Raw genomic sequence first — 25,444 nt, 5'->3', positions numbered from 1 at the left:
TACTCTTGAACTATTTCCTAGTATTTTTCCCACAGTGTTCAATTAATGCTTTAAAAGTGTCATTATCAGAGTCTAGACAGAAATCTGGCTAAATCCTGTTTTATGGTGCCATTTGTAATTGTGGTAGCTTCAGGTTTTTGTATTCATAAAAATGCATTTTCACCCATGCAGTCAAACCATCAGTCTTAATAACTTCAGAAATAATGAAAGGCTTTGGAAAGATATTGAATTACTGTGAAAATCTACTCTGGGTAGTATTCTTCTCACTAAAGAGCAGCCACAGCCAGAATGTAAGGGAGGAAACAAGACCTAAGTGCCAAGGAAAGTCTGGCTGCTTTAAAATTCAGAGACCTCATTTTCTCCCACCTGCTTTTTATTCATAGATTGCAAGAGGCTCTTTTTTTTTCAACTCCCAGTTGGGTTTTCAACTTTGAATGAACTAGTTGAAATGAAGAAAATACTCACTACACCTGCTAGCTCTATCAAAACCAGAAGTAATTAAGGCAAAAAGTCTTTCTTTGCAAGAGAAATGGAAAATGCTTACGTTTGAGGGGGAAAATGTCAGTATCAGCATTTGCTCCATGGGAAAGGCTGAAAATAATAAAGCTGCTAGATGCAGAATGTGATTTCCTGGTGGTTAAATCTTGACATGATTTCCAGTCAGGGGGTGCAAAAGCCCTGAGTTCTTCAAAATAAAAAAGTACCCATTTTTCATCTATATGAGAAGAACTTGCAGAGATAACTTACAGCTCCAACTACTTCTGTGGAATAACATGTTTGTAAGTTTTGGTCTCAGTCCTCTTTTATAATTTTAAGCAGATAGAGTTTGTTTTGGTTTTTTTAGTGTCTGGTGTGTTGTGTTGTTTTGTTTTTTTTAATCAAACTAAAATCCTGGGTTGTATTTTTGACTCACAATATGTACTTTATTGCTGGTTTTGCCCACCTTCATGTCAAGTGGAAGGGAAGGTTGTAGCTCCTCCTGGCCTGTCAGAGCCACGGGAATTGTGTCAGCATCCAGCCTGGTCAGGGTTTCACAATACTCAAGGTGTTTGTGCAGAAATAACAGTGACCTGCATGGGGAATAAAAGTGGAGAAACCAAATATGTATCACATTTTTTGCATTTGAGAAGTTAAGCTCAGGGCAGGATTTCGTTCCAATTGAGAACCGGGAAGAATTGCTTCCTTTTGTCTGTTGTTTTTGCACGTGTGATTAAAATGTTCATCTCAACTTTCTTACTACTCTCTACTGGTTGATCTACACATGGACTTAACAGGACAAATTCAACTGGCAGCAATCACTTTTGTGGGGAGGGAAGAGATTTGATGCTCTTGCCACATCGTCTGTGAAAAAGAAACTTTAATGCTTCTGTCCAAATGCAAATTTTATCACAGATGTGTGGGATTGCTGACACAGTGTAGCACTTACAAAGGTGCTCAGAGTGCAGCAGGATGGAATAAATGATGAGCTGATTTGAGAAGAGCATTGATTATGGCCAGCCATAATTGTGGCATTACTTTTCAATCATGAGATCCATGCTCTCCTGGTTTCCATTTCCCACCCTTTCTCTGATTACAGTGCTGATTTTCTAAAGGTGATTTCTTACCAAATACCAGCATAACTACTGGGTTAACATGAAGTTCCTTCAGGCCTACAGTTCCTATCCTGGAAATTGCTGGACCTCAGCACGTTTTTGTATCTGTGTGTACATTGATATATGAGCAAAGTGATTTTCAAATTCAGGGATTTCTGCCCCTGTTAGTGAGACCTGCCTTTGGCTGAGGGGTCAGTTTGGTGTGTCAGTACAGTGCTACCTGCTGAGTCTGTGAGATCTCCAGAGTACCCACACTGAGCACTACACACGTCTGAAATTGGTCATTCCCTCTCCCCTACTCCTTCGAGGGATAAACATTGCTTCCTGCTCCCTCACCCTCAGCTCCAGAAACCTCCAAGCCACATCAGTGTGGTGCTGAACACAAACTGGTCAGTCTTGGCTTGGCTGCAGAGAGCAACACGAGCACAAGTGGACAATCAACAGGTCCCTCTGGGGATGTGTTTTACATCTGCAACATCCTAAAGCTGTGTGTTGTCACTAAGGAAAGGATTTCCTTTCCCTAAATACCCATGCCTTGGGTACAGCTTTGGGAGTGGGAAGCATGCAAAACTCTGTGGTTATTGGAGATTTGTTGGCTTATTTTTCACGATGAGCATTCAAAACTGCTTAAATGTCTTGTGGTGCTGCTGGTGGTGATTTTGTTCACTGCAAGTGCAGCATGAAATGATGTGTGGGCTGTGCAGGGAGCTCCAGCTGGCTCCTGGCTCTCCCAGGTATCCCTCCCTTTCTGTACAGGGTTAAAGGGGAGCATTGTGTTTGCCAAAGGTGCTCTGCTTGCTTTTCCAGCCAGGATTTTCGGCTGGAATGCTGTGTACAGTTCTTGTGTCCCCAGCACAAGTAGGGTATGGAACTGTTGGGTGAGTCCAGAGGAGGCCACAAAGTTCATAGGAGGACTGGAGAACCTTCCCTGTGGAGACAGGAGGAGAGATTTGGGGCTGTTCAGCCAAGAGGAGGAGGAGGAGAAGAGAAAGTTGTGTGGAGGCTTCAGAACAGCTTCCAGGATCTGAAGAGGCCTCCATGATGGCAGAGAGGAACTGGAGTGACAGAACATGGGGAATTACTTCAAACTGGAAGAGAATAGGGCTAGATTAGATGTTGGGAAGAAATTCTTCCCTGTGAGGGTGGTGAGGTCCTGGCACAGGTTGCCTAGAGAAAGCCCCATCCTAGGAGATGTCCAAGGGCAGGTTGGACAGGGCTTGAAGCAACCTGGGGTAGTGGAAGGTGTTCCTGCCTGTGGCAGGGGGTGGAATGAGATGAGCTTCAAAGTGCCTTCCAACCCAAACCATCCTGTGATTCTGTGATGTCCTTTCTTATTTATCTCTGGTGAGTGAACTGTCTGAGGAAATAAAGGGAGTGTTCAACAGCAGGAGTGTCCCAGTGCTGCCATAATCTGCCCAGCTTTACCTCAGGCAGGACACCCTGCCATTGTGCTTGGGGTGAGATTCCAGAGAGCAGTTGCCAGGACTGAAAATATTTGCCTGTCCTTTAAAGAAGTGCAGTGGACCTGCTGGACCTGCTGGAGTGGGCTGAGTTCTCCAGGAGCTTCTCCCAGCCTGCTTTTGCTCTCAGAGCAAGCTGGAAACTTGACAGTTGTTCAGAACTCGGGGTTGACACACAACCTGAGCACCAGGTGGGCAGGCAGTGCCTGCAGCACTGCCCACAGTGATGGGATGGGCTCAGGTCCACTGTGGCACAAAGCAGGGCTCTTGCTCAGGCTGGGAAGGTGTTGGTGTGTGTAAAAGAGGAGAGTCTGACACAAGGGAAGGAATGGGGAACTGCGGAGCTAGCAAGGATTAACATCCTGCTTCTCCCTTGAGGGAGTTTTATCCAGAGTGGCAAAGTGGGGAGAGTAGCTGGCACCAAGCAAACAAGGCCAGGGAGAAGTTTAAAAGTTCCCCAGAGGAGGAACAAGGCTGGCAGAAGGTGTTTGACAGCCATTCCTGAGTGAGTCACACTAAGCTGTCTGTCTGGAGCCAGGAGGAATTTGCAAAGCTGAATAATTGTTCCTATTTATTTCTTAAAATATACAGAATATGACATGTTCTAGCTCGTGCATTTCAGTGTAAATGTGTTGCAGTGGGCTGGTATTTTCTCCTGGTTTTAATCCTTTTTTCTTAGAAATTGCAGTCTTGCTTATCTTCTGCTGCTCCATCCTGCTGTGTCTTGCTGTGCTGGTGGGAGCATGGATCCCCCTGCCTTGGCTCATGTCTCATGCCTTCCACTAAAGATGAAACCAGGAGTAATCTGTGTCTACCTGATTTTGGTTTTCAAAATCGGCTAATTAGGTGGTTGTGTGGTTTGTAGAGCAATGTAAGTTACAAGGTGTTTATTTTTCCTCCTGATAGCAAGCAGGTAAAAGAAAACTTGAGCTCAAATGCTTGCAGTTGGGTAAACCTTGGTGATCACTAATATTCAAGTTTGGGACAAGATTTGTTAAGGCTGAGTTCTGCAAGAACTTCTGTAAATATGCATGTACACACAAAACCCATCTGAATCTGTGAGAAATGAAGCAAACTTGCCAAATTCACAATTATTATCTAATCTTAATTTAATAGCAATTAAGGTTTTGTAATTATAGCTCTAAGGAAAAACTAATTCTGTTGCTCATACTGAAACAAAAGTGTGAGACTGCAGACTGAGGGATGACAAATGTGTGTATCCAGGGGAGAAGCAGCACACAAACACCTACCAGCAGTTGTAAGTGACATACTCTAATAGAAACTATTGTAAGTTTATTAAAACATGAGGCAGTGATTGTCTTCCTGAAGTAAAAACAAGTTGTGGGATGCCTTCCCTGGAAGGCTCCATGCAGGGCCCTGTGGTGTCTTGTGAGAATGGGAGGCTGTTTTGTGGGAAAAGTGATGTCAGTCTGCTTTGGTGAGACTCAGCCATGGCATCAAAGTTGTCTGAGCTGGTTTTACCCAGGGAACTCGTGACAGAATGTCTCTCATTTCCCTGTTGTGAACTGAAAATCCCTATGAAAATACCATCATTTTCTTTGTCAATAAAGAGGTGCTCGCAGTGAGAGAAATTCTGCAAGGAGTTTTGCTTCCTTGTGGGGGTTGTCATGCAGCCAGCAGATTTCTAAGCAAGTCAGGGTTCATTTTGGTTACCCAGTCCATTTGTTCAAATAGAGGCAATGTTAACTGAGGGGTATATGCTAGAGGATACTGAATTTGTGCACACTTGCTCTCTTTTTTTTGTGCCAATTATGATGCAAGGAAATGGTTGAAATTAAATTTGGAAAACAGCCATTTTAATATTGCTGGTGTTTTCAGCTGTAATATTGTAGCAGAAGTTAGAGAAAATATAATTTCATCTGTAATGGTGGCACAGGCACAGTGCTTTTTGCAGCTGTGGAGGAGGTTCAGTCATGTCAGTAACATTGCATTTAGGGCAGAGAAGAGGGAAATCTGCCCCTCAGGTGCAGTGATGTGTAGTATTGAGAGCTTGGTTTTTTCCCTTCTGGCTGCACTGAGTTGTTTTCTTTGCTTTGTTGTTACATTCTGTGGTCTTCTCACTACAAAATGCAAGTTAAACAACTGGTTATCCTGGTATTTTTTCTAAGAGCAACCTATATCTTGAAGATAAGAATGAAATGTAAAACTTCTCATTAAGTCTAATTCTATGTGCCCGTGAAATGATCATGAATGTCAGAGCCATATGCACAGCTTTTTTTCTTTCTATTTTTTTTTTTTTTTTTAGCCTCAAAGTATTGGCATCTCATCAGATTGAGGAGTCAAACGAAAGGCTTTTTATTTGATGGAAATAGTCTTATCAAAAATCTCTACAGATACTGAGTCAAACCTGTTGACGTGAGTGGAAGTTTCTGTGGCTTGAATGCCTTCAGATCAAGCCCAAAGTAAGGAATATGTTTCAGACAGGTAGTGGTGATAATCTTTCACTCTTGGCCTTTTCTGGAAATGGGCTGTGGTGCTGTTCCAAGGCCAAGATGGACAACATTTCAAGGAATGAGTTTTCATCTGATTTCATGATTGTACCTTTTTTTCTTTTTGAGATCTTATTCCTAGTTCTTACAACTCAAAACCAAACTTACATCTCTGTGACCTCAGTTTAGCTTAAGCTTCTTTTCCATACCCTTCAATTTTAAAAATTCATGACAAGCAGGATTTTTAATGAACTCTGAATCAGCCTTGCACCTCACTGAGGCACGTTCAGGGAAATTAGACTTCTATTGTGTGAGAAAGTAAGATAATCATTCTGTCATGCTTAGGTTTAAAAGGCTGGGTCTGTAGTAGACAGTTTGTAATGCTGTGTGGGAGGCAATTGAGTAGTTGTCTATTTTTACAGCTTATCTGGAGAATCCCTGGTACAGACTGTTCAAATGGGTACCAAAACTGTTGTTATACCTTATTTGCTTATTTGCTTATTCTCTCTGACTCACTGCTGTTGATCTCACTCTGTTTTCCAGCCTACTTAGACACCTGTGGTTGCCATGCTGGTTCTAAAGTAAATGAGGCCTGAGTGGAGATTGCTTTCAGTGGTGCCATTGCAGAGTGGGCAGGAGTCCTGGGATGCTTTTTTAAAGTCTGGGGCAAAGCCCTGGGTAAATACTCTCTCCATGGGTTTTGTGTGGCTTCTGCATCAAGGGGGTCAGGCTCCCAAATTCCTCATCCCAGAAGGAAATCTGGTCCAGTGCAGGAAGTGGGAGCCCATCAATGACCTGTTGTCTTCCTGAATATTTTCCTATTTTCTATGAATATTTCATTTAGTTTTTAAAAGCTGGATAGCCACTGCAACCCTGTCTTTGAGCTAGAAGAGTATTGTATATTCTGCAAGGAAAAATTATCTCTTAGTGGTAACTGATTACTTCTAAGCATTAATCATAAGATGATCAACATATTTTTGTGTGGAATGTCCCAGAAATGTCCAGGAAAATAACCTGCTACCCCAATGTGGTAATGTGGTGTTTCTGAAAGATTCTGAAATAACCAGATTGGGACTTGTACTTTTATTGATCTGACAAAGAAGGCTGGGCCACTGGAAGCTGTCCCTCATATCTCTGCCCTGACTCTTGGGTAGCTGCTCAGTATTCTTGGGGTTTCTGATCTCAGGAGAGGTGAGGGAACAGACACTTAGACTGGTGATTTTCATGCTTTTGAAAGAGAAGTAGCCTGAGTTGTGTCATCAGAAAAGTTAGAAGGGCAGAAAGTATACTCAGAAAAAGCCATTTTCTTGAGCTCCTGGTTTCTGCTGCTTTTATCTGTCCCCATACTCATGACGCAGCTCATGCAACAGGTAGATCTCACTTTGAATAAAAAATAGATTTTATTTTCTTAGTGTGTTTTTGATGAGCAGTGTTTGTAGAATTCTGAAAAATCATCAGGAAACTCTTGATGGGCAACAAAATGCCTTTTTTTTTGTACTGCTTCTGACTTGCAACATCATTTACCCTTCCTCACAGGCAGGGTTTGCCAAGTTTATACAGACATAAAGGAGGCTTAGAAAGCTTCATCTGAAAAATACAGGATGTAAAAATGTGGTGGTAAAAGGTAAAATTCAGTGATCTAAAAGTTTCACTCATTTCTCAAATAGCAAAAGTAGGTAAAAAATACCAGATTTCAGGGTGGGGACAAGATATTCAGGGCAAAAGATATCTGTAATTGGTTTCATGGGTGGAGGAAAATATGGCACAGCAGAGATGGCAAAAGCATGTTCAGAAAAACTGAAGGCAAAGTCCTGGAGATGTAAATACTGCCTGCCACAGTTTTTGTTGTTGACAAGCACATTAATTCTCACTGGCTTGAAATATTAGGATCAGTGGACCAGTTTCTAATTTCATGCTCATATTCATGCAAACATCATGAACTTCAGAGGCATTGCACATGCATGACAGCAAGAAATTAATTAAAATCTGGAGTTCAAACTGAATATATTGTCTTACAGAATGATTGGTGGCTTAATTTTTAATTTTGAGTTCATAAATAGCTATGTGTCATTAAATGCTGTAATGTGCACGTTGTGCATTTGACTGATTTCTTAATGAATGCAGTCACACTTCTCTGTCATTCTCCCTTCTAATGGCTTTGAACTTGGTGGCAAATTCCAGTGACATTTGGCAGAGGTAGAAGTCTCCAGGAAGTTTAATCATTAGGACTTCCATGAATGTAGAAAGCTGGGTAAAGGAGAACAGTTATATTCTGACTTCTGCTGAGGGGCACGTTGTATCTTCTGGAAACCAGAGGATCCATGTGAACGTGTGGCTTCAAGACACAGCTCTGTCCTCGAGTGCAGGACAGAGCCCCTGGCCAGGGCTGAGCCCATCAGAGATGGTGCTACCACCTCTGTGGTAGTGTACTGAAGAAGGAAGGTGAAAGAACTCCACAGCAGAAATTGTGGCCAGAGAGAGGAGTGTGAATATGTGGGAGAAGCCCAGGAGGTTCCAAGGTCAGTGCAGAAAGAGGGGCAGGAGATGCTCCTGGCGCTGGAGTGGAGATTTCCCTGCAGACCCTGTGGAGGCAGCTGTGCCCCTGCAGCCCATGGAGATCCATGGGGATCCAGAGATCCACCTGCAGCCCCTGGAGGAGCCCACATGAGAGCCTGAAGAAGGCTGTGGCCCTGTGGGAAGCCCAGGCTGGAGCAGGTTTGCTGGCAGGACTTGTGGCCCTGCAAGGGACCCACTCTGGAGCAGCCTGCTCCTGAAGGATTTCACCCCATGGAAAGGAACCAGGCTGGAGCAGCTGGTGGTGAACTCATATTGGAGAAGTCCATGGAGGACTGTCTCCTGTGGGAGGGACTGCCCTCTGGAGCAGGGGAAGTGTGTGAGAAGTTCTCTCTCTGAGGAAGAAGGAGCAGAGATGAGTAATGGACTGACCACAGCCCCATTCCCTGTCCCCATGCACTGCTGGGTGAGAGGAAATACAGAAAATCAGGAAGTTGAGCCCAACAAAAAAGGGAGGGGTTGGGAGAAAGTGTTTTAAGATCTGGTTTTATTTCTCCTTACCACACTGTGTTTTGATTGGTAATAAATTGAGCTGATTTCCCCACATCAAGTTTGTTCTGCCCATGACAGTAATTGGTGAGTGATCTCTCCCTGTCCTTACCTTCACCCACAAGCCATTTCTTGTGTTTTCCCTGTCCAGGTGAGGAGGGGAGTGATAGAGCAACCTTGATGGGCACCAGTCCTCCAGCCAGGGTCAACTCACCACACCAAGACATTTTTCTCCTTGCCATTTTCTTGAGAGGCACAGAAATAAGAGAGAAAGCCCTGAAGGATGCAAAGCATTGAAGAACTTTTTAACCAGAGCAGATAGATCAAGACCAGGTTGGATTGGGCTCTGGGCCACCTGGTCTAGTGGGAGGTGTCCCTGCCCATGGTGTGGGGGTTGGAAGTTGGTGATATTTAATGCTTCTTCCAACCCAAACCATTCTCTGATCCCGTGAAAGCAGGGAGAGTACTAGAACTCCCCACAGTTCTCAGTGTGGCTGTTCAGGAGGAAATGAAGGTTTTGTGGTGAAAGGTCAATGCTGGGAAGTGACAGTGTTTCCTCCTTTAAGGAAAACAAGGACAAAAATAAGATCTTACCAGCAGGTCTTTAAAAAAGCAGATGATAAGGACAGGTTAAAAAAAAAAAAGAAAATAGTGCTGAGACTTTGCTGTCTTAGACTGGGGCAGCTGTTTACTTCCTAGATACTTCACTAAGCTGATCTGAATACATACCTCAAATGCAGAAGTGGTGTTTTTCCTTGTTTCAGCAAATTCTGATTTCCCCATCCTCCCCTGACCCTGACCACAGGATACAACAAAACAGCTGCTGACCACCTTTTGCCTGCTGTCCTGTCCCTAAGTTGCCTGCCTGTCCTACATGGGCAGGGATGCAGAAAACAAAATAATTCCTAGATTAAGGTTAACTTCTAATGATCTTAAAAGTCAAATACAGTTAAGTGAGGGATTGTCAAAACAGACACTGGCAGGTTCTGTATCCAGCAGCGAAACTGGAAGGATCAGACAACAGGACCAGAGGAAGTGGTCTCAAGCTGTGCCAGGAAGGCTCTGATTGGACATCAGGAGGAATTTCTTCATGGAAGGTGTTGTTAAGCATTGAAACTGCCTAGGGGAATGGTGGAGTTGCCATTCCTGGAGGTGTTCAAGAAGTGACTGGATGTGAGATTTAGGGCTGTGGTTTAGTTGATGAGGTAATGGTTGGTCAAAGATGGAACTCGGTGATCCTGGAGGGCTTTTCCAACCTTAATGATTCTGTGGTGCCCAGCATGTGGGGCAGGATGCTGGTGCAAGAGTGATAAATCCTGCCTTCCATGCCCAGCAAAGCTGGAGAAACTGTCTTGCTGCTGTCTAAGGAGGGACGTGTCCTTAGGGGTCTGTAAAACAGCAGTGTCCTTAATGGAAGAGACAAACCCCAGCCACAGACTCTGCTCAGAGCCAAGAGCTGTGGAAGTGGAGCCAAACCATTTGATCTGAGAATAGATAATACCTGACATTCCTGTTTCTCCTTATGCCATTTGTCTGCTTTGTGCCCCTGTCTGAGAGGGGCCAAGCTGTGTGGAAAAAGGCTGTAAGTGCTGCTCTAATGACTGTCACAGATAAAATCATGTTGGAAGAGCTTCCAGGATCCTCAAGTCCAGCCTTGGAATGGTTTCACACTGGACACAGTCATCAGCAAAGCTGCTTGCATGTGGCTCTGCAGAGGGCAAGCAAGAACTCAAGAAATAGCTTGCAGAGGTGGAGGGAATTGTTCTTTTCTTGTTTGTTTGAACTGGCTTTTGAGATACACCAGATGAAGAGAATGATTCTTGGAAGTGAAGAACTTGGTGTTTAATGTTTGGCAGTGTTTATTAGAGCATGCCAGTGGAAAAGACAAACAAGCCCAGTGCTAGGGAGTCACTGGATGCCACAGCTGCCTCCCACATGGCAGTGTGTGAACACTGGTCTGGTGTTTTGGCTGTATTAGACAACTGCAGCCTTTTGGGGAGGGAAGAGGAAGGAGGGCTCCACTTGTTCCTTTTCAAACAGAAGTCTCTGCTTCCCAACAGCTGTTCTTAAAGTAATTTGTCAGTGGAAGAAATGTTTGTTTCATCCTTACAGGAAAACACTGGGAGAATTTAGATTATTTATCATGAGCTCCAATACTATTCATCTGGCTTTGCTTTGCTTTCTGTGGTAGGCATAATACTGGCTGTGTTCAACCAGGCTTTTTTTTTGCCTCTCTTATGTGCTTCTGAAGTGGGTAGGTTACTAATGATGCAAATGGATGTTAATTGTGCAAAAACTAGACACACTGTGCCTTGAGAGGCTGTACCTGATTGGCAGAAGAGAGGATAGAAAACAAGCTTTCACAATAAAATTGCTGTAGAGTTTTATAAATAGCAGCACACCGTAAGCAGGTGGTGAGTGAATATTATTTGATTCTTCACAGCTGTCAGGGACTTTATTTTCAGACAGTGGGTCCACATCACCTTGGGATGCCTGGTTTGTCAAAAGTATTTGTTACCATCTACTGCCTGATCTGGTCATTTGCCACACTTGCAAAAACTGAGCATGGAAACCATCAGCAAGCTGTGGCTGTGGCAGAAAATCAGGGTCAAGCTTTTATTTTTTGGGTGAGACCTCGAGACTGTGGTTTCCAGTACCCAACAGGTCAAACAGGCCAGTGCTGGATATTGTGGGGTTTGCAATAAACTCTGTTTGGTGGCTTGGTAAATAGAGTTTGTTGGGTTAATTTTGTGCTGGCAGGATTTGTAGTGGATCAGGCTTGTCTAAGCTCCTGTGGCATTCTGCTGGTTGAGACCTTGCCAGTCTTTCTGCACCTGGTATAAATATGGCACATGCTCACAGTTAAGTGCTAATCTGGTGGGATCAAGATTCTACACCAATGCCCTTCCAGATCAAGTTTGTACTGCTACATAGTGTAAGGCCTTTTTATAATTTTACATTTTCCCCCCACACTAACTGGTATATTTGATCCCAGAACTGTGGCTTGACAAGGTGAGAAGTTATTAAAGCTGCTTCAGCTTGGGTTTTGAATGTGGGAATACCTGATTTCCATTTCCATGCCTTAGTGTTGGCCAGACTGATGGTGTGTGTGACCAGCCCTGCTCTTTGCAGGGTGAGGCTCCTGTTCAGGACAGCATCCCTAAAGACAGAGCCCCTGTTTGCCCACTGCTCACTGTGAGTGCAGGGCTCTGTGTTCCTCCCAGCATTAACTCCCAATTATGTGGCATTTGTTTGAAGAGAGGTGTGAGAGTAGTGTCTTCAGCAAACAATAATCTCCCTGGTGGGCTGCGAATTGTAAATAATGATTCCTTCCTATTTTGGGCAGGGATTTGCACCATGACCAGTTTATTGTGTGAAGACCTGCACAAGGCAGGCTTGGAGAGCACTGTCTTTATTGGGTTGGGTTCCTCTTGATGAATGAGCCTGGACTGTTTCAGGGCTTTTGCTTTGTCCTTCCTCAGAGTTTGCAAATCCACTCCATTTGACTCTTTTGTCGGTTGTTTTTTTTTCCTCTTTCAGGACAGTTATTCTGAGTGACGGCCCTTGCACACGCTTCTGAGTGGTTATCATGGGCTTCATTGCCTTCCTGAAGACCCAGTTCATAGTTCACCTCCTCATTGGGTTCGTCTTTGTTGTCAGTGGACTGATCATTAACTTCATCCAACTATGCACGCTGCTCCTCTGGCCCATCAACAAGCAGCTCTATCGCCGAGTGAACTGTCGCCTTGCCTATTCCCTGTGGAGCCGTGAGTATGATGGGATGGGATGGGATGGGATGGGATGGAGCTTTCCTTGGTTTTGCCTTTGTTAACCAAAAGAAGTATACATATATATATATATATATATATATATATATATATATATATATATATATATATATATATACACACACACATATCGATGCAGGACGACCCCCAGCCGGGGAATAACGTGCTGTCACTGTGATATTTTCTGAAAAATCCCTTCACCAGCATTTCTTCTCCTGGGAAGCTTCAGCTTCTCCATGTTTTGCTGCTCTGGAAGGTGGTCTGGAGATTGTTTATCCAAACATGTGAATTGTTTTTACTTAATGACCAATCATTATTAGCTGTGTCAGACTCTGAGGAGTCAATCATGAGCTTTCATTATCATTCTTATTAAGCCTTCTGATGTATCCTTTCTTTTTCTTTAGTATAGTTTTAGTACAGCATTCTTGTCAATCATATCATAATAAATCAGCCTTCTGAGAACAAGGAGTCAAATTCTCATCTCTCACCTCATCCTGGGAACCCTCATAAACACCACAAATGTGCAATGACTCCATGATTCAGAAGGCTGAACAAATGCTTCATTAAGCTATATCTATCATATCATATCCTATACTATACTATACTGAACTAAAACTATACTAAAGAAAAATCCTTGACCCTTTACAGGCAGTCACAACACAGCTTTGGCCTAATTGGTCAATTAATCCAAAACAGCCATCACCAGTGTCAAATTAACAAATCCCTTTTGGGTAAACAGTCTCCATAACACATTCCACATGTGCCAAACAACAGATGCAGCCAGTGGAGATAAGAATTGTTTTTCTTCTTCTCTGAGCTTTCTCACTGCCTTCCACAGGAAAAATCCTGGGGAAGTTGTGTCTGCTGCTCTCTGTGAAGAGAGCTGCAGCCACATATGCACATGTATCTGTTTGCACACAGAAATGAGAGAAATGGTAAGTTAGAGGTAGATTTTTTGTGAGCAGGTCAAAACAGCATTTTTTTTTTCTGGAATACTGGGAAATCACACAGAAGTCAAGGGTCTAAAGTGTATTGTCACTCTGTCATTCAAAAAAGTGGGAAGTAAAGCTCCTCTGCACCTCCAACCTTACCTGGACTGATAGGAGTTGTTACTTGTGTCTCAGTGCCATCTTCATCCAGTATCAGCACCTGTGCTAAGGGACCATTGTGAGACTGGCTCAGGTACTGAGCATGTGAGCAGTATTGTTCATGTAGGAGCCCAGGTTTATTGTGGGGGCTGCAGAGGAAGAGGTCTCTCCTAAAGTATCTCATGTAGATGTGTCTGCAGCTGAACTGTGTGGCAAACTTCAGAATCCACTTACACCCTTCACTGTCCATCTGTGAGGCCAGGGTCTCCTTTTGTGAGCATTTTTTCAGTGATTCTTCTGCCCATGGATCAGCTCTGTACTGAGTGCAGCTTCTTTGTTCTCCTCTGTCAGAGCTTTGCAAAACTTCCTCCCTGTGGAAGCCTTCTTCTCACAGAGCTGGATTTCTGAAAATATTTAGAGTGTTTAGAAGGCTCCTTAGCCCAAATGTCACCTCCTGTTTCAGCAGTGAATCATCTAATTGGTTTCCATTCTCCATCCCTTCCCAGTATGCATGGCCACTTACCTTAGTGCTCAGCTCAGCATCCAACTCCCACTTTGGGTAAATGAGTCACCAGAATGAACACTGAAATTACAGTTCAGCAGTCCACTGACAGGCACCCACATTTTATAAATCATCCATGTGAAGTATCACCAACAAAAACTCTCTGAGGTGTCTGGTTCAGTCTCTTTATAAGCTTGTTGTTCTTGCCTGTACTGTGCTTTTTGTCCTGCCTACTGAGAAGCGCAGGAGAGAGGAAACTAAATAGACTACCAAGCAAATTGTCAGGGAAAAAAGGTATTGTAGTGGGAGAGCTTAGCAGAAACTTTAAAATTAGTTTGGTTGGATGAGAGTGGGGACATATAGGAGTTTTTATTTTTAATTTGCTTGTAAGAAATTCTTTGTGCTTTTAATAATCTAGAATCTGATCTCATGCTGAAAACTATTGCTGCATTAATAGTTAAGCTTTTCTGAGGATAGGAGCTGCTTGCTCCTGTAAAGCTTTAGGCTCAGCCCCTAGTTAGCATTGTGCATAAAAACACTTTAAATGCTGCTGTCTTACGTCCTCTAAACACTGGAAATAACCAACACCATTGTTCAAAGAGGTTTGGAGAAGCTGAGTAGATAATTGGTTGTACATAGGATAACCCCTAGTGTGCAGCCTGTTATAAATTAACATCTTGGGAAATTAAACTATGAAAATCAATGTAATTGTTATGTGGGATTGCAGAGAGCTGATGGCCTGTAATGGAAGAGCTGCCAGAATATGCTCTTCAGTTGTGATTTGTAGCAATTTAGGTAAGCTGTGTAAATGCAGTAACTCCAGTGTTGCCATTCATAATGAAATATATTTCAGCTTGGAGAAGCCTTTTGGCAAGGAACCTATAGGCTGGTGCTCTGCCCTGGATGCTACGTTTTGCTCACTTTCTCCAAGCTGTTGGTGGTTTTAGGCTGAGGGTCTGTAAGAGAAGCTGCTCTGCCCAGCTGGCAGAGGATCAGTGCAGGGAGGGATACACAGGTGATCCTGTGTGTGGCTCTGTACTGAAAACCAGGCTCTGTTCTTACTGTATCTCCTCTCAAATACATAAAGCCCAGTTTCCAAATGGTAGGGAGGGAGAGAGACTCTCTCCAATGTTCCTGACAGACATTTGGGGAAGGAAGCCTCTCAGGCTCTGGCCCCAGCATAAACCCATAAATTGATGACAGGTAGTCTGTACTTGCAGCTCTCCCACGTCAGCTCCTTTCAGATGAATCACACCCTTGGAGAGTGCAGCATGTTTGGGTTAGTCCTGTTGCAAAAATAATCTCTCAAATGTTGGTACTTCCAGCTGAGGGATGTGCTGTGCCCCTTGCTTGCTTTGTTTCTGGGGGGCTTGTGAGGCTGTAAATGCACCTGCTTTGGTGTGTGAGATCCCAGCTGCAGCCGGGGGTTGATGCCAGGTGTTGCTTATTCCCTACAGGAACTGTCCTGGGCAGTGCAAGCCTTGCCATTCCTTCATTCAGGATTTCTTGTGTAGCGTTGATAGGATCAGTGCCACGCAAAGGAGCTGTAACCCACACACTGAAAAAAGGAAATGAGCCCACTCCTGGTTATAATTACATCATTTGTCAGCACACTTGTTAAGGACAATCTGTTTCCTCATGCTAATCCTTTGGCTAGTCAACCCTTCTCTCTCATTATGAACTCTGGCAAATCCTCCACTGTGTTAGGGAGGAAGGTTCTGCAGAAAGTCACATCCACACTGGCCTCTGCAGATTTTTTTTTTCCCCTGATTTTGAAGAAGAAACACGTCCAGGTGATTATAATTTTTAGAAGGAAAATGTTGCAGGTACTGGAGATGTTCCTCCTTGGTACACAGTCAGCAATGGAAAGGGAAAATGGCTCAAAGTACCATGATGTGTTTGGTACCACTGCTCCATTCTCCAGGCCACCTGCTTGGAAAGTGATCTGAGGACACTCTTGCTGTCCTCTTTCCCCTTTTACTGAGCCAGGGTAACCAGAGAAAGGAAGGTGAGTGAACACAAAATGTGCAAAGCTGTGAAGCAGTGATAGAAACCTGTACCTGGTGTGAAGGAACAAGACAATTCTGTCTTTCCTCTGCCATATTTCCAGTTGACTGAAGTTAAGCTCTCTTGGCCAGCAAGGTACATAACTTTGTCATACCTCCAAATGAGCAAGTGCTGAAAGTGATACAGGAGAATAACCTGCTGGGTGAGTACGTGGTTATGAGTGAAAAAAACAATGCTAGGTGAGCTCTGTACCCTGAGCAGACCAGGACTGTTTTTCCCCATTAGTCACCCAAATCCTGTCTTTGCCTTCTCTCTGGTGTGGTGCAAGATTGGATCTCAAATTCCTGTTTGGCAGTATGGATAGATGACCTTGTCTGATCTCACTGATGAGAAACCCTTCTGCAGGAAGGTGCTGCCCTGTTTGGCAAAACCAGAAACTCCCAAAGGGAAGCTGAAAAACCTCCTGGCAGAGCCTGATAGAGGGAACAGAGGGGGAACCTGCAGGTGTAGTCACATGGGAAGGGTTGGACACTTTTTAACTGCCATATTTGTGCAACCACATTTTTATTTCAACCATATCTCATTGAAATGAAAAAATACCAATGACTACAGTTTGCAGGGAAGCAAATCTTCCTACTGGGAGGATGAACTATTCTCATACTTTTTATAGTTGTCCCATGATGCAAGCAGTGCCTTCCATCTGCCTCGATGTACTGAAATGAGGGAAATAAGCTAACCATAGCAACTACAGTCAGTGCATGCTGAATTTAAGTGGAAGGGGGTTTTATGATGGAAAAAAGGGAAGGTGGAAAATAAAAAAGGGTAACAAATGTTCAGGGTGGAATAAGAGTTGCTGTGATACTTTAAAGTTGGAGTAAATGGAGGGAAAAAGGCTCATTCTTTTGCACTAAAAGAAAGACAAAATTTACCATTCCTGTCTTTGCCCAGGTATTTTGATAAATTAGCTCAATTTTCTGCTGTTTTTAACTCTGTGTTGATGATCATAATGCAGAACAATTAAAGTCCTGTGTTTTAATATTAAAATCTATCACAGAAGATCTATGTCACTGCATCCCTTTAAAAGACCTTTATTGGTCTGTTTACCTCCATAAGGCTTGTTTCATGTGGAGTAAAAACATTAGGCTGCATCTATGCATAATTTCTATTCCACCTGGGAGGAACTGTGCTCATTTAGTGGAGCAATCAACAGCTCCACTGTCTGTTTTCAGGCATAAAAGTCTTTGGGCTTTTTTTTCCAGTGGTCATCAAATTTTGCATTTGTAATGCAATGCCCAGACTTGTCACTGTTAAAAACTTGCTGAATTATCCATAATGCATATGTCTGGTGCCCTAAATACTGCTTAGGGATGGTAGTATGGTGTGGTCTGTACCCTTCCAAGCTTCTATTTCATCTCTGCTGGGTGGGTTTGGGAAGGTGATGATGTTGGGAGTCAGGAGAGGCTGGGCAGTGAATCGGGCTGAGGAGGAAACTCTAAATGCTTTCTGTAAGGGGTACCCCTAACTCCTCTCTCCACCTTCATCATGTTTGCTAGAGTTGGTAATGCTGCTGGAATGGTGGTCAGGCACAGAGTGCACCCTGTTCTCAGACGAGGCCACGGTGAAAACCTTTGGGAAGGAACATGTCATCATCATCCTGAACCACAACTTTGAGATTGACTTCCTGTGCGGCTGGACGATGACAGAGCGCTTTGGAGTGCTGGGGGTATGTGGGCCATGAGCTTTCCCTTCCTCTGCAGGGTGGCAGATCTGCTTAAAACCCATCTATAAACAGTTTTTTTGCATTTAAGTTCCCAGATACAACTCCATCATCTTAGCTTTAATGTGTTTCACCTCGTTGCACAAATCAGCAAATGACATTTTTGGATTGTCACTTTCATTTTCTCTCCAAGAGTTCCAAAGTTCTTGCTAAGAGAGAGCTGCTCTATGTGCCCCTAATTGGCTGGACGTGGTACTTCCTTGAGATTGTTTTCTGCAAAAGGAAATGGGAAGAGGACAGAGATACAGTCATTGAGGGATTGAAACGTTTGTCTGATTATCCTGAATATATGTGGGTAAGTGTTGATTCTTTCCTCTGCTGTTGGCTGCTGGAAGTGAAGCAGTGACAGACTGGTGCCTGTGGCTTTGTGTGTCAGGAGAAGGTGTGCTCACTTCCAAGAGTTGTCATGGAAAAGCCATACTCTGTTTCAGGTGGTCTTTTGGGATATGCTGGTAGAAAAGTGCTGTTTGCCTGTTGGTAAGGGAAACCATTTGGGAAACAGTTCAGAAGCTTGAATCATTTATAAATCAGGCTTGTGTGATACTAACGATTCTGTCCAAACTTTTTGCCTATTTAAAAAAAAACCTTACATTTGATTGCTACATCTGTATTACATTTTCTCAGGTAGGCCGAAAAGAGACATCAACAAAAAAGTCTTTTTTGGAGGAGTAAGTGAATTTGACTGCACAGGCCATGGATTTTGATAGAAAGTTCCCGTTAGTTTGTTCGTTGATCTGTGAAATTGCAGGTTTCCCAAAAAGTCTCTGTGAGAACATATGGCAAGCTTATATCTGCTTCTGCAGTTACATTTTTTCCTTTTTATTTTGACATTATTTAAAATCAAGGGTAAAACATCTCTGTTTCATTGTGTGCAATGCTGTTAAACTTCACTGCAGCAGCACAGTGGTGTAATCAACCCATTAACCTTCTTAGAGCGTTGCATGCAAAGGTTTTGATAAATTCTCAATTTTGCTTTTATAGCAGCACATGTAATGTACAATTATTTGGCTCATAAAACATTAAGAGGCTTTTTATGCATTTTAAGTAAGTTTTCAGTATTATCCAGTACAGCTTGTTAAAATGAATCGTGAAACATTAAGCCTTAACTAGAACATTGTGAATGCATTGTAACTTTCTACCATTACAAAGATAGAAAAAAGTAAGAATCTGGAGAATGTATTTTAAGCTACTTAATTGCTTGGATATATAGATATGAATTATATTGAATATCTCATTCTGATGAGTGTGGGAAAGAAAAGGAAAAACAGAATAAACCCTACCAATTAAAAAATCTCACAACTGAACTTGAGCTTCAAATCTATACATTTTAATGATTTTACAACTGAGAACCAAGGACAAGTCTCTAGGGAAAACAACTAAAAAATATAAGTGCAAAATGTACTTAGCATTGATTATTTAAATCAAGACTTCCTGCTTGATAATTGAAATCATGATTAAAATTGACTTGAGTGGATCAATTTCCTAATTTCTGTGCATTCTAAATGCCACAATTAGGGCTGTCTTTCTGTCACCATAAATTTGCTACAAGTGTTGTTAAATGTAAAGGTAATGGTAAATGAGCTGGGAGTTGGTGCTTATGCCTAATACTTGGTGAAGAGATGAGACAGCTGAAGTGTGTGCACATGTATGTTTATCTTGGACAAATTTTCAGTATACTGCTGGATTTCTTTTGATATCTCAAGATATCCTTGGGGTTTTTTTTGCTTTTGTCTTGCACAGTTTCTGCTGTACTGTGAAGGAACTCGTTTCACAGAGACCAAGCACCGCATCAGTATGGAAGTAGCTGAATCCAAGGGGTTGCCTAAACTGAAATACCACCTGTTGCCCAGAACCAAAGGTTTCACCACTGCTGTCCAGTGTCTCAGGGGAACAGGTACTGCCAAGCTTTGCAGCACTTGTAATGTGTTGTTTAGCACCAGCATAGCCTGCTCTGTTGTTGGTTACAATTAGTGAGCTGGCAGTAATGAGGAATCCTGCATGTCAGCTGCTAATTTGTAAATTGCCACAGAACTGTCAGATACCAGTCTTAAAAAATACTAAAAACCTTTTTATGTTGCTTAGTTCATCAAGTCATCTGGTGTTTTATGGATCTGGGAGTGTCAGGGGGCTGGTGCAGATAAATGTGATGTATAAACACAGAATAGTGGAGGACTCTGACACATCATTAATGCAAGGCTTGCACAAGGCTCTGTTGCTGTCTGAAGTGAGGATGCCAGAAGGTGCTTGCTAGAATTGCTGCTGTAACAGCCCTGTTTTATTTTTTTTTCCCAACAGTTTCAGCAGTGTATGATGTAACACTAAATTTCAGAGGAAACAAGAACCCATCTTTATTAGGAATTCTTTATGGAAAGAAATATGAAGCAGATATGTGTGTGAGGTGAGCATTTGCTGATGGAGGTGAGCCCTAAGATGCATAGTTTAGCATGTGGAAGTGTATTCAGATTTTACAGGGTGATTTCCTTTCCTGTAGTCCACTTCTCCTTGTCCTTCAGCTTCAGTGGTCCCTTGTAGTAAGAAGTCTAAAGCTCCTTTACATGCCAGTTTCTCTCCCTCACTCACATGGTTTGATCAGCAGATTAAAAATTTAAAAATGCTGAAATTCAGACATCCTGTGAATGAGGTGGGACATTGCTCACATTCCTCACTGTTCCTTTGCCTCAAAGAGTAGCTGTTAACAGCTAACCCCATGCAGCATGTACACATTTGCATGCACACACACCTCTTCTCTTTCTTGCTTTCTCCTTGCTGCCTTCTACTTCAAAGGCTTCCTTGTGATCATAAAAACTACCAATCCTGTTGAGTTTCTTCTTTTCCCTTTTATGTTTGTACCTGAGACGTGACCTGGTTATTCTTTCCACAGTTCTTTAGACAGTTTGCTTCTGCTTCTCTGGGGAATTCACCCACCCTTTGGAAAACATTGCTGTATTCTGGTCATGAGGTTGATGCTTGGTTTTTAAAAGTTAAAAAAAAAAAAAAAAGCCCCACACCTTTCCCCTCTGGCTTTGGGTCTGTGTGTTGCTGCAACATCCACAACATTTTAGTTTCTCAGCTGAAAAGATGACTGTGGAGCTGTCCATGGAGAGGTGGAGTTGCTCATTTGCAAGGGGTTTCATTTTCACTATTTACACTTGCCAAACATATTCCTGATGAGGAAAGTGAGCAGACAATTTGCCAGCCAGCAAAACAGCTGGTCAGGCAGTTCCAGCTGTAATTCCACACTGATGGCAAGTGCATGTAGGATATCTAGCTGGATCTGAGGTGCACATGCATGGATGCACGTCTGTATAATTATTAATTATACACTGAACTGTGGCAGCCTTCAGTTAAATATCCTTCTTTGCTAATGGAGGTGCAATTTTCTTTCATTTCTTGGAGGGGTAATGGGAGGAAAGGAGGGAAATGTAGTTTTCAATAGAGTTAGAAGAGGTTTGGGTTTGTAAAAGTCTGTTGAGGATGATGTTGCCAGGTAAAATTATTAATTGTACCCTGCAAATGGCTGTGCTTAGATAATTAGATTAACAATATGTTTGTGGATGGAATGAATATTCTCAAGGTGCTTTTCTACACTTTTTCTCTGTTTTGGGGAAGAAGCTTTGAGAGTAAGGAGACTGTTTTTACAGATGTTTTACTGAAAATGGAACATGTCCTTGTTGTGCTAACAGACTTATTGTAGCTCAGAGAAGGGAAGCACATAAGCTCTTGTTCTTGCTTTGAACAGACATAGTTACCTGTGCAGAGGTAAGCAGCTTAGCTCTGCAGTGGATCCAGTCTTTATCCCGACTGCCTCCAGAGGAAGTAATCAGGAAGTCACCAAAAGTGATTGCTGTGAGTCCCCTCTAGTGGTGACAGCAACACCACGGTGACTTCACCAGAAAGCTTTCAGCAAATGACTTTTCACTGAGCTTTTATTGAGCATTATTTATATGAATTGAGCAGTTTCTCTTGTTAGAGCTCATGTAAGTAAATCGGCCAGATCTAGTGTTCAGTTGGCTTATGGGATGCAGAAATCATTAGAAATGTGTTAGAACAAATTCACAGAATCATAGAGGGGCTTAGCTTGGAAGGGTCTAGAAAACAGAAGACTGCAGGGGAATGGTTGGCTCTTCACCACTACAGAGAGGCTCTGACAAGGCACCTGTTCTCAGTGAGGTCAGGTCAGGGCTGGCACTGGGCTAAATTGTCACCCCCAGAACTGTGTGCCTCAGTCTGTGAGGCTGCAGAGGCAAGGAGGGACAAGTGCAGTCACTGCAGATGGTATAAAGTGAATGTTTAGTTGCCTCTCCCATTGCTTCCAAAATAAAGTTTTCCCTACCAAAATGCAGCCAACAATTACCCTTGGGTTTTCCACTTGCTTTTCCTTTCCCAGCTCCGAGTGCCTCAGTCTGAACTCACTGGAAATCAGCCAGTGGTGGATCTGGTAAAGGAGGAACAGTGTTTGAATGGGAAATGATGATTTTACTGATGTGCTCTGAAACTGACAGGAGCTTGTACAGTTTCTTTTGTCTAAAATAGCACCCAATTCCCAACATAAAACCTCAGATTTTAAGTCCCAGTTCTCTGTGTTTAAGACTTCTGCCATCAGTGACACTATTACCTGTGATTTGTGCCCTTTACTGAATGGAAGATCTTCCCTAGGAGAGGCATAAAACCAAATACCTGGATTTTCCCTTAATTATTCTTTTTTGTTCTTTCTGTTTTTTAATCTCTACTACTAAACTAGGAGATTTCCTCTGGAAGATATCCCTCAAGATGAAAAGGAAGCTGCAAACTGGCTTCATAAGCTCTACCAGGAAAAGGTAAATAGCTTTACTTTCTTTTCTGCCTTTTGGGACTTGCACAGGGGAGTGTATTAAGGCAGTGAGTAGTACACACTCTTGCACTGGATGGAGAGGATATTATGTATAACTAGGCAGCCATCCCTCAAAGTGCTAGAAGGAGCAGGACTGAGAAGCCCCTTGGCAGCAGAGGGCTGGGTAGTGAGGTCTCAAATTGCCAGGAAGCACAATAGAATTCAGAGATATGCCTGAGCTGTGGAAGACTAATAGCAATCCAGTGTCTTTTTACATCTTTCAGCACTTGGATCTCTGTCATGCATTTCTAAAGGCTCCGTTTTCCCTGTGGGTGTTTTTAGGCACTTGAGAAGAGTGATAACTGTCTGTCAGGGACAGCCGGTCCCAGCTTTCAGCTGCAATTGTTCTTTGCTTTCATTTTTCTTCCACTGTCACTTTCCTTCTGCCTCCTGCTAATACTTCTGCAGTGGTGTGTGACATGGGACAGACAGTCTCTGGGATCTGCTGCCAGGGAGTGATAAAACATGTGCCCAGCATGCCTTCAGATGGCTCTGAGCTTTTCCTTGTGTCATTTCTTTTTCTAACCTTAGATGGTTAGAAAAATCCATTTTTCTTGACCACAGATTTAACACTTCTGTGGGGAGTAGGAGAGAGCTGTAATTGTTGTTCAGCCCTAAGTGGTGGATTATTGAACTTGAAAAATGTATCTTAATTTCTGTGTTGCTGATCTTTTGGGAAGACAGCAGAGCACAGAAAGGTAAAGTATCCTGGGCTTTCCCCAGCTATGATGACCTATGCTGCAGCATTGCCAGGCTTATGCTTAATCTCTAGGTAGGCAGCAAATTGTTCTGAATTTCATTATATTTATTTCAACCTAATTTGCTTGAATATCTGAACTCTGATTTAGTTAAGGAGAGAGGTTATCTTACAAAGAGCAGTAGCTCATCATCTTTTCCCCCCACCTCCCCTTAGCAGGTCTATAAAACCAAAGAGTCTTGGAGGTTGAGAAAGGCTTCTAAGAACAGGGAGTCCAACTGTCAACCCAGCACCAGCACCATGTTCACCACTAAACCATGTCCTCAAGTGCCAGATCCATAGGGGTTTTTTTGAACACTTCCAGGGATGACGACTCCACCAGTTCCATGGACAGTCTTACTGCTTTACAACCCTTTCCATGAAAGTTTTTTTTTTCCTAATGTACAATCTAACCCTTGGTGCAATGTGACACCATTTCCTCTCATTCCTCCTGATGTTGGCTGTACCTCTGTTCAACTTTGTTGTGAGTTGTTGACAGGGAGGTATTGCTTATGGACAGGGGTATTATACATATTGATCTTAGTGTTAGCAATACTTTGTAACTGGAATCCTCTCATTCTATTTATTGCAATGACTTTGTAATTGGAATCCTCTTCATGCACAGAGGATGTGTCCTCCAAAAGCTGGTTTTGGCAAGGAATGCCTTGCACTTCTCAGTCCTTTGTAAGGGAAATTTAAAAAGTAAGAAATAAAAATAAGAAATAGCCAGACTTGAGACATCCTTGGTAATGGCTTGGAAACCTTAAAGAGCAACCTTACAGACTGAGGGAAGGTGGAGGGTACCTTGTTCCTTTGAGTGGTCTGTTCCAGGATTGCACCTCTGCAGGTTCAGCTTGGGATGCAGTGGCTCTGTTGCAGGGCTGGGATTAGGGCTGGTGTGGTGCTGTCTCTGCTCTCAGCTCATTCCTTGCCCTCCCCTCCTGGCTGTCCATACAGAATTTTTCTGCTGTGCTTTGCTGAATCATGCTCACCTTTCTAGAAGAAAAACAGGAAGGAAAAGAACCCAGCTAAGAGGGTTGGTAGTGTCTGAACTGATCTCTGGTCTGAAGCTGCCCTAAATTATTAAGCAATTAACAGGCAAGATGAAGGTATTTGGTAGTGGAGAGAATGATAAGGTTTCAATTTTGATGGTGCCAAAATTGCCTTCAAAAGGCTTAAAGGTCACTTGGATGGTCAACAGAAATGCCCAAATAAGTGACAGCAGATTCAGTTGGATGCTGTGGCCTCTTGATGAGTTCGTAGCACAGATACTGTCCTGGATGTTGTCCTGGAGCTGACTAATCTTGGGCTGCTTGGTGCAAACATTATAAACCTGTTTTCTTTTCTCTTTCCCCCAGGATGCTTTGCAAGAGATGTATAATCAGGAAGGTATATTTCCTGGCAAGCAGTTTAAACCTCCTAGGAGACCATGGACTCTCCTAAACTTTCTTTTTTGGGCCACAGTTCTCCTCTCTCCTCTCTTCACATTTGGCTTTGGAGTTTTTGCAAGTGGATCACCTCTCCTTATCCTTGCATTCCTGGGACTTGTAGGAGCAGGTAATAAAAGCAGAGAAGATGCTAAGCCCAGTGTGACACAGAACAGGATCCTTTATCTCCAATAAGTTCTGTGTGTTAATTAATGAGAATGGGGCTTGCAGGAAAATATTTGGAGCTCACTCATTAGTCTTTCTGTTGTACAGCATTTTTATTGTTTCAAAAGATTTAATCTGGGCAAATTTGCCTTCATATCTTAAGCAAAAACTGTAGTAGTAGCAGGTGAGTCTTGTAGCCCATTATTATGGGCTGAAGGGTGCCTGAAGGAAAAAATACTTTCACTGGACAACTTGTCTGTGAATTAAAAAAAAAAAAAAAAAAAACCAAAAAAACAAAACCACCAGCAAAAAATACATAAATACCACCAAATTCCCCCACCCCCAGCCCCGCAACAGAAAAACCTTAAGAATAAAAGAAGGGGAAGAGGGAGGGGTAATGCTTCAGTGTTCATGCTACATGTCCTGTTAATCAAGAGAAGCAGTAATTATATTTTTAAATCTGGATTGTCCCTCTCCTTGAGTGTCATTTGACCTGTGATCCCTGTGCAGCCTCGTACA

At 42.8% G+C, this 25,444-nt stretch overlaps 1 protein-coding gene across 5 annotated transcripts in view; it reads left to right on the top strand.

Moving 5' to 3' along the window:
* The window catches only part of AGPAT3 (1-acylglycerol-3-phosphate O-acyltransferase 3), an 84,764-nt gene that overhangs the window by 57,264 nt on the left and 2,056 nt on the right, over positions 1-25,444 (top strand). For all 5 annotated transcript variants that reach the window (XM_059840032.1, XM_059840033.1, XM_059840029.1 and 2 more), the window contains 7 exons: positions 12,106-12,332; positions 17,504-17,673; positions 17,861-18,022; positions 19,468-19,621; positions 20,023-20,125; positions 22,469-22,544; positions 24,692-24,890. In XM_059840032.1, the coding sequence (XP_059696015.1) occupies positions 12,155-12,332; positions 17,504-17,673; positions 17,861-18,022; positions 19,468-19,621; positions 20,023-20,125; positions 22,469-22,544; positions 24,692-24,890 (1,042 nt within the window). In that variant the 5' untranslated portion in view covers positions 12,106-12,154. The remainder of the gene's footprint in view (positions 1-12,105; positions 12,333-17,503; positions 17,674-17,860; positions 18,023-19,467; positions 19,622-20,022; positions 20,126-22,468; positions 22,545-24,691; positions 24,891-25,444) is intronic.

The sequence above is a fragment of the Haemorhous mexicanus genome, chromosome 2 (genome assembly GCF_027477595.1).
Source record: "Haemorhous mexicanus isolate bHaeMex1 chromosome 2, bHaeMex1.pri, whole genome shotgun sequence".
Lineage (NCBI taxonomy): Eukaryota > Metazoa > Chordata > Aves > Passeriformes > Fringillidae > Haemorhous > Haemorhous mexicanus.
Note: the sequence above shows the minus strand (reverse complement) of the source record. Positions and strands in the feature narration are given on the sequence as shown.